This window comes from Daphnia magna, linkage group LG8, assembly GCF_020631705.1.
Source record: "Daphnia magna isolate NIES linkage group LG8, ASM2063170v1.1, whole genome shotgun sequence".
Lineage (NCBI taxonomy): Eukaryota > Metazoa > Arthropoda > Branchiopoda > Diplostraca > Daphniidae > Daphnia > Daphnia magna.
Genome location: NC_059189.1, coordinates 1,074,302 through 1,082,500, shown reverse-complemented (window position 1 = coordinate 1,082,500; position 8,199 = coordinate 1,074,302). Strand labels below are relative to the sequence as shown.

Sequence of the window (8,199 nt, the reverse complement as noted above, 5' to 3'; positions counted from 1 at the left end):
TACGCAGACGGGCACAGTGGTCTATACACTACGAGCCTCGCCCTCCGGCGGAACCGAGCTCGTGAAAGGTGACGAAAGCGGATTGAGCAACGTCACCAGCAACAATCTCCGGTTCTTCATTCGCGGCACGGAAGCTTTCGTCGTCAACGAGGCGACCGGAGAAGTGACGCTATCACAGCCGCTCGACCGTGAAGTATGTGAATTGTTATAAAACCACGACGATGCTTTTTTTCATTCACAATCAGTGTCAAAAGATCAATATCGCTAAAAGTGTTTATGTATTTTTCTAGACCGCCGATTCCATTAAATTGCTGGTTGGCGTCACTGACGTATCTGGCGCCTCTGTTGAAATTCCTATCACTGTTATTGTTTCAGATGAGAATGACAATCCGCCGACTTTCTCTCAGGTAAAATAATTTATGCTTTGCATGTCGGTTTTAATCACACGGGAGGGAGAGAAAGAGAGAGAGAAAACGTAAACCGCGTGTTTTTCCATCTGTCTTCCGGCTCATCGGCTCGTTTCTCGTAGTGGTTTTCGTTAGTCGATTTCGTTTTCTTTTAACAGACCGACATTACTAGATAATCAGAAACTTTTTTCCCCTCGAGGGGCGGAAAAAGTCTTTTCTTTTTGGAGTTGTTGTGTATTGTGAATAGGCGTGGCGTCAACCAACCTAACGGGTCGCCAAACTCGTCATCTTGTTCGTGTTACAAAGGCACGTAAATGTATTTTCCATTTTAGGCGTTTTACGATGGAAGTTTGTCGGGGGCAGCGATCCTTGAAGAATTCATAGTCAACGACGCCGATCTTGTGGGCGAGATAATTGAAGTGACCTGTACCGATGTAAGTATTTAACATTGACGCCCTCCTTTTCGACTAGTCTGTCATTTCACTTCTTCATGTGAATAATTATTTTAGAATGTTGTCATTTGCGACCAAGTCGACATCGTTTCCAGCCTGTCAAGCGCGGCGCTATTTCGAGGCAGCGTCGTTCCTCGAAAGCCGTTGGATCCTGCCAATTTGGGAACCAAATCCAGCTTTACGCTTATCGCCAACGTAACTAACTCTTTTAGAAAAACTGGTGCATCATAATCAAATTAATGCTTTACTCGTTTGTGTGTGTGTAACAGGATGGCGTGCACACATCGAGAGCTGAAGTAAAAATAATAGTTCCGGGTCTAAGCCGTGAAGAATCTAGGCCAATATACACTGGACCGCTAACGGGAATTGTGACCGAAGGAGACGACATCGGCACGCTAGTCTTGACGTTGGCGGCCGAAGTTATTGGCGGCGGAAGTGTGACCTACCATTTGGTAGAGAATCCGGGGGATCTATTCGAAGTGGACGCCATCACGGGCGAACTACGGACAGCCAGAGCTATAGATCGTGAAAGCGTGGCACTTAATGGCTTCCTGTCTGTTACCGTTCGAGTTAGTAAAAGCAGTGACCAGTCAGTCGAGCAGGTTTTGACAATTATTGTGCAAGACGTCAACGACGAACCTCCTCGATTCAATCAGAATGAATATTTTGCCTTGATTCACGAAAACCTTCCCTCGGGCACGCCTCTCAGTGGTCTGAATATCGTGGCCACCGACCGCGACTCGGTATATATATATTTTTTTAAATTGTCCATCCCGTTTTACGATTTCATTTTACGACATAGCCCCATCATAATTAAATTTCATGACCAAAAATAACAGAATCTCAATGCCATGTTTGAGTTGGAGTTGATTGATTCGTCTGGTTTGTTCGTCGTTGAACCTACATCCGGTGTGGGCTCAACTAATGTCGGCATTCGACTAGCAAAAGGACCGCTTGACTACGAGAATCCCAATCAACACAAGTTCATTCTTTTGGTAAATTGAAATTATGCTAATAACACAGCGCAGGTGTTGAATAGTTTATTTATTTTTAACTTTCTGGGATTATTAGATTACGGCTCGCGAATCTCAGTCGAAAGAGAGACTTTCATCCACATGCACTGTCATTGTTACCGTGCAGGATGAGAACGATAACTCCCCAGTGTTCGAACGAGAACTTTACGCTTTGTCGGTTAGTGAAGAGGCCTCTAATGAAACGGAAATAGGAATAGTCGCAGCTTCCGACAGAGACTCCGGACTGTATGGCCAAAAAGGATTCAGATACGAGCTGCTGTTTGGCGACCAACGTACCAACGATACCTTGTTCAATGTCGAGCCGACGACTGGCCAAATCCGAGTGTCACAATGTCCAACTCCTGGGCGGCAGCCCTGCCTGGACTATGAGGCACGTTCTGCTTACTTCTTAATCCTACGTGTTACGGACGATGAAGGACGGGGAAATAGCGCTCTAGTGCCTTTGCGTATTGATCTACGCGACGTCAACGACAATCCGCCACTCTTCGAACAGTTCGTCTTTCAAGCATCAATAGACGAAGGTGCTACCAAATTTGATCCCCCGTTTAAAGTGCGAGCTCGAGACGAGGATTCGATTTCGGTGCTCACATACAGCATTATTGACGGTGACCCAACGAAAATGTTTTTCTTGGATGCCAAAACGGGTGAAGTTCGAGTTAACAAACCCATTGAAGTGAATTCGAGTCACGTGGCCACGGAAGAATTCAATCTTAATATACAGGCAAGTTGGAGTATATATTCTATTTTTATAAGTGTATCAGTAACCAGTTGTGTTCTTTGCAATCGTTAGGTCTCCGATGGAACTTACAAAGACATAGCGACTTTAAAAATTGCCATACGTGATGTCAACAATCATCAACCTATATTCCTGCAGGCCATCTATAATGTATCCATCTCTGAATTGCTCCTTCCAGGTAGAAACCAAAAGAACCTTCTAGCTTTAATAGCCATTGTAATTTTTCCTTTTTGACTAATGGAGCTGAATTTGCTTTTAAAGGCTCAAACGTGACACAAGTATCCGCCACAGACGCAGATTTTGGAGAAAATGCCCGTCTGAGCTACAAAATTGAGCGTGCGTCGTACAACAAGTTCCAGATTGATCCCGAAACCGGAGTGATAAAAGTGACCCAACCATTAGATTTCGACAAGCAAAACACCTACAGCCTCCAGCTGGTGGCTGTTGATAATGGATGGCCTGCATTAACTGGGTCGGCTGCTGTCTTAGTCAATGTTCTAGACAAAAACAATCATCCCCCAAAATTTGTTCCCGTTTCCCAACACGCCCAAGCAACTGAAACTGCTAAACTCAATTCCGTCATTCACACCCTGTCAGCTGTCGATCGTGATGCCATACCCGGTTCGCTCCGCTATTCATTAGTCGAACCCATCACTGCCGTTGATAGGGATGGGAGAGACGTGAAAACGAATACCATGTTTAAGGTAATTTCACAAGCCTTAATATTAGAAGTGGCCATTATAATAAGTACTTCTCGTTTAAACAGAACTTTTTCGGTATTAACACACTGACTGGTGATATTTTCGTGAAAGAAGCCCTTGATAGAGGAGTGGCAGCAGTTGTTACGTTGACAACGTTAGTAACAGATACATCGGCAGATCCACCTGTCCAGCAACAAAGCAAAGGATTAATCACCATCACTATTCTGGATGTCAACGAACATCCACCCACTTTTACTAAGCCGAGAAACTCTGAAGAGCTTTTCATCAATTTGGTAAGTCAAATAGACCTATTAATTTATGTCTGTAACCTTAATCTTAATTGAATTTTTCTAATATAAATTTTTAGCTCGTGGCTGAAGAACAACCGATTGGCAGCATTGTCGGGAAAATTACTGCTACCGATCCGGATTCGCCTATCGATCGATATGAATTTCTACCGCCTAATCCTTTTTTTGCCATCGACTCACGTTCAGGTATGCGTTTTTTCTACTTTATTTATTTAATTTATGAATTGATAATTTTGTCTTTTACAAATGCAAATTTTTGTTTAAATTCGTAAACGGAAGGTGTCGTGACAAACAAGCAGAGACTTGATTATGAAGCATCCCCGGAATATAATCTGACAGTTGTTGCACACGATGCCGGAATTCCTTCTTTGTCATCGACCGCTGAAGTTAAAGTAACGTTGATTAATATCAATGATCTTAGCCCCGTTTTTTCGTCGAAAATGTACGAGGCACGAATTCCCGAACACTCGCCGGCCGGAACAGCCGTTCTAACCGTTTCCGCTACAGACGGCGATGCAGGCAGCTTTGGTCGCATTACGTATTCGCTGACAGGAGAAAACGCGAAATACTTTACCATCGATTCCAGTGGCATCATTACAGTTACAGATCCAGGAGGATTGGATCGTGAGCGATCGCCATCAATGACACTTTTGGTAGCTGCATCTGATCTGGCTCTTCCTGGAGTTCGACGGACCACTATAATGCCGGTTGAAGTTTATTTAGAAGACATAAACGATAATCAACCAAAATTCTTGGACAACACCTACCGGGCGACCGTAGCAGAAACGGTGCCATTGCTCCCTCCACCACCCATCGTTCAAATCACAGCGATTGATCATGATGCTGGATTGAACTCGGCCTTGCGTTATAGTATCATCGAAGGAAATGAGGAGGGGCTCTTCACACTAGATGCGACAACTGGCATTTTATATCCAGTAAGCTTGAATTTGTAATGTTTTTGGGAACATAATTTCAATGCGCCTTTCTTCCAGGCTTTACCTCTCACTAACCACTCACGCGAGTACACGCTCTCGGTGGAAGTGCGTGATTTGAATGGAACGGGAACTAATTTCGACCGGGCCACCGTCAAAATCCACGTGCAAAGTGTTAATCAGAACAAGCCGAGATTCATTGTACCATCTCTTGCCAACGCGACGATCCACATTCCTGAAAATTCCAAAGATGAAGACCATTTGGTGCTCGTTCTCAAGGCCGAAGATGATGATCCGGGAGATAGCGCTACACTTACATATCACATTCGAGTAGGAGAACAACTCGTCCAAGAGACACCCGAATTCCAGCTGAACCCAAAAAGCGGTGAATTGCGGACTCGGTTGAAGCTAGATCGAGAGGCTCAAGCCAGTTTCGAATTGCTGCTGGTGGCTAAGGATCAGGGTAGTTCAACAACTTCCTACGAAACGTTGCGCCTTCTAACAGTGATGGTGGAGGATGAAAATGACAATGATCCAGAATTCCCCGTTGAACGGAGGTCCAAAGTAGCGCCCTATCACTTCCGTATCGAGGAGAATGTCCGGCCTGACACTGCTGTTGGCCAAGTTCAAGCTTTCGATGCCGATACTGGCCAAAATGCCAAAATCTATTACCATATCCTTGCGGGAAACGAAGGCAACTGGTTTTATATTGACCGGACGCACGGGTTCGTCTATAATCGGGTGGTACTGGATCGTGAAGTACGCCATACTTATGACTTGCTTGTCAAGGCCACAAATGATCATCAGTACTTGACTACTCAGGTAAAATTTCTTTTCAAGCACCAGCCTTAGCTATTGAATTCTAATTAAATTCAAATATGTACAGATGTCTGAAGTTGATAGAGAAAAACGGCAAGCAATGGATCACGATCCTAGCATCGCACAGGTTCATATTGACGTCGTGGATATTAACGATAACCCGCCTCATTTCGAAAGAGAAACATTCTACGCAGGTACGTTTTAAACGAAGTTTTTAGTTGTTGCTTTTGAAATTTATTTTTGCTTTGCTTTTCCAGGCGTGGATTATAGTTCAAACAGTGACAAGTTACTTTTACATATCCATGCATCTGATCCCGATTTCGGCATCAATGGCTCCCTGTCCTACTTTATCCGGTCGTCCAACTTATTTCATATGGGCTCGCAAGTTTCTTCGGGTTCAGTAGTTCCCTCGCCATTCCATGTCACCACAGACGGTCGATTATTCACCGAATCGCTGATGGCCGAATACAATCAAGACCGCTTTGTTCTCGAGGTTGTAGCAAGAGAAGAAGCACCTCCGTTCAGAGAAGACACTGCCAATGTTCATCTGTGGGTCTACGAACCCAATCAGCTGTCAATGATTGTAGTGGCTAAACCGCTGGAACGGGCGTTGATAGAGAGGGAGCTTTTAGGTGACGAGCTACGAAACGCCACTCAATTGTTGATTGTCATTGATGAAATGAGACATCACGTGGAAGACGATGGCTCCCTCAACAAGAATAAGACAGACGTCTACGTCCATGGCGTTGACCGTGGAGGAAACAAAACAATCGCGCCAGTGTCCGATGTATTGCGTGCCATTGATTTGCATTATGACGTGTTACGTTCGTTTAACGACACGGCCATTGTTAACGTTGTTTCTGCCACTGCCGCACCCAAGAAAGCGCTATTGGAGCCTGCCATTATGGCTCTAATCGCTCTTTTGGTCGTCCTCTTTGTCGGATTTGTAATGGTCATCTTCACCTGTTGCTGCATCCGTAATTGGGATGTCGTGGCGGCTACATACCAGCCAGAATCAAATAACAAGTCGGCTGCGTCCACTGTCAACAGAGAACGGATGCTGTCAACTCTCCAACGGCCGTCTCATCCTGCTTCCCTTTCGCACTCGCCGTCTGAATTGCTCAACAGCACCGAGAATCCTCTGTGGATCGACAAGTACGTTAAACCCTACGAAGAACAGGAGTTGAGTATGCGTGTGGCGCCGGACATGGAAAGCCCAATCCGAACCGGAGGTGCTAGTAACAGTGCGGCCGATCAAGCCAATCCTTACGCCACAATCCAAAAGCCGAGAAGAGCACTGCCTTCTATTCATCTGGGTGAAGAGGTGGGCGAGTCTAGCGACTATGCCACAATAGGTGGAAGTCCGCATAATAAATACCCTACATCGAGGGACACTCAAATCATTTTAGCGGTAAGTTTTTCTTGCTTTTTGTGTTATTTTATTTTTTGAAAGTTAGTTTAACGGTGATTATTCTACACAGAGTGGATCGAGCACGCCCCATTTAATGATGAACCAAAATGGTGAACCCATACTGGTGGCTGATTTGATTTGAACTAACCCATTTAAAAAAATTTAAAAGCTTTTTTAACATTTGTTGACAGTGGAGACGTGGAATGACGGAGTGTTACTTGGACATGTGTTAGTATTTCTTTTTCAATTCGTTTTGTATGACGAACTTGGTTTCCAATCGTCTTTAAGTATACGCTCAAAAAATTAAGCCATTTATTGTTTGAATAAAATGCCCTTTGGTCCTTTCAGAGTTTGAAGCTGTACGGTAGTCTTCTTCAAACGAGTCAGACGGACACCGGCCCGGTTGATTTCTATAGTATGGGCACGCAAATCCCCTAACTTTTTCTTGAGCATCTTGTGTGCTTCTGTCGACTTCATACGCGTATCTTGAATGGCATCGTGCAATCTAATTTTTAATGGTTTTATTTTTCATTTTAAATAGGTAAAACTTGTGCGTTGATCTTACTTGACGATCCGTTGCTCTTGTCGATGTTGGCGACGTTCTAATTTTGTTTGGATCACCTTCAATTCCGAGTTGCGCTTTTTTAATGTTTCTCCTAGATTTTTTTCTTCGGTTATGTTACTCGAAAGCCGGACAATAATGGAACGCTGCTCTTCTGCATTAGAACGCATTGATTCGATATCTTTCAGAGCTTTGCAGCGCTCGGCGGAAGCAATGGAGATGGACGCCTTCGTTTCAGCGCATTGCTCCTGTGATCGATTTTGAGATGTTTTAACAAGGGTAAAAGCAGTGGACACGAACCGGATGTCCCATGCTTTTAACTGGGAAACCGTTTGTTTGCGAAGCTTTTAACACGGCGAATGCGAACATGAAAATCTAAGAACTTGGTGTTACCTCCAGTTTGGTGATAGACTTGTTCCTGTGATCGATGTCCAACCTGATTTTGCCGATCAGGTTTCTTGCAGATTTCAAATCATTTTTCAATGATTTTTCCTTCGTCAAAGCATCCTCTCGCTCTTGTGATAGGGAAACCATTTCTCGGTCTTCGAAGTAAGAATCTATCATCTCCTTGTTTGAAGACAAACGCAATCTTTCCAGCTTTTGGTTAAACTCCTCTTTGGCTGCTTGCAACTGTTCAATCTGTTTAGACAATTCGGTATTCGTTTCTTTAGACTCAATCAAACCTATCTGCAGATTCATTAGCGTCCGCCACGACAGACTTTCTTCCATCACCATTGCAACTGTCTTTTACCTTCGCTGAGTTTGCTATGAGCCAAGAAAATATCTGTGCAAGCAAGCGTACCAGCCCTGAAACATCTGACGCTTGCGTGATAAACA

At 44.2% G+C, this 8,199-nt stretch overlaps 2 protein-coding genes across 3 annotated transcripts in view; one reads left to right on the top strand and one right to left on the bottom strand.

Moving 5' to 3' along the window:
• Positions 1–7,147, top strand: part of LOC116929837 (cadherin-87A) — an 8,641-nt gene extending 1,494 nt beyond the window's left edge. The window contains exons 3-18 of one of the 2 annotated variants that reach the window (XM_045178506.1): positions 1–193; positions 291–407; positions 740–841; positions 917–1,054; positions 1,129–1,602; positions 1,699–1,854; positions 1,931–2,614; positions 2,684–2,807; positions 2,891–3,333; positions 3,396–3,623; positions 3,698–3,824; positions 3,918–4,573; positions 4,631–5,392; positions 5,457–5,583; positions 5,647–6,800; positions 6,871–7,147. The exon at positions 1–193 is cut by the window's left edge and continues 79 nt beyond it. In XM_045178506.1, the coding sequence (XP_045034441.1) occupies positions 1–193; positions 291–407; positions 740–841; positions 917–1,054; positions 1,129–1,602; positions 1,699–1,854; positions 1,931–2,614; positions 2,684–2,807; positions 2,891–3,333; positions 3,396–3,623; positions 3,698–3,824; positions 3,918–4,573; positions 4,631–5,392; positions 5,457–5,583; positions 5,647–6,800; positions 6,871–6,942 (5,557 nt within the window). In that variant the 3' untranslated portion in view covers positions 6,943–7,147. Of the gene's footprint in view, positions 194–290; positions 408–739; positions 842–916; positions 1,055–1,128; positions 1,603–1,698; positions 1,855–1,930; positions 2,615–2,683; positions 2,808–2,872; positions 3,334–3,395; positions 3,624–3,697; positions 3,825–3,917; positions 4,574–4,630; positions 5,393–5,456; positions 5,584–5,646; positions 6,801–6,870 lie in introns of both variants that reach the window. The other variant, XM_045178505.1, reaches the window with a different exon arrangement.
• Positions 7,034–8,174, bottom strand: LOC116929839. Its single transcript, XM_032937201.2, has 2 exons — positions 7,756–8,174; positions 7,034–7,610 (listed from the first exon to the last, which is right to left on the bottom strand). Exons 1-2 carry the CDS (start codon positions 8,095–8,097, stop codon positions 7,362–7,364), a joined length of 591 nt encoding a protein of 196 aa, XP_032793092.1. The 5' UTR covers positions 8,098–8,174; the 3' UTR covers positions 7,034–7,361.
• Between the last annotated feature and the right edge of the window lie 25 nt (positions 8,175–8,199).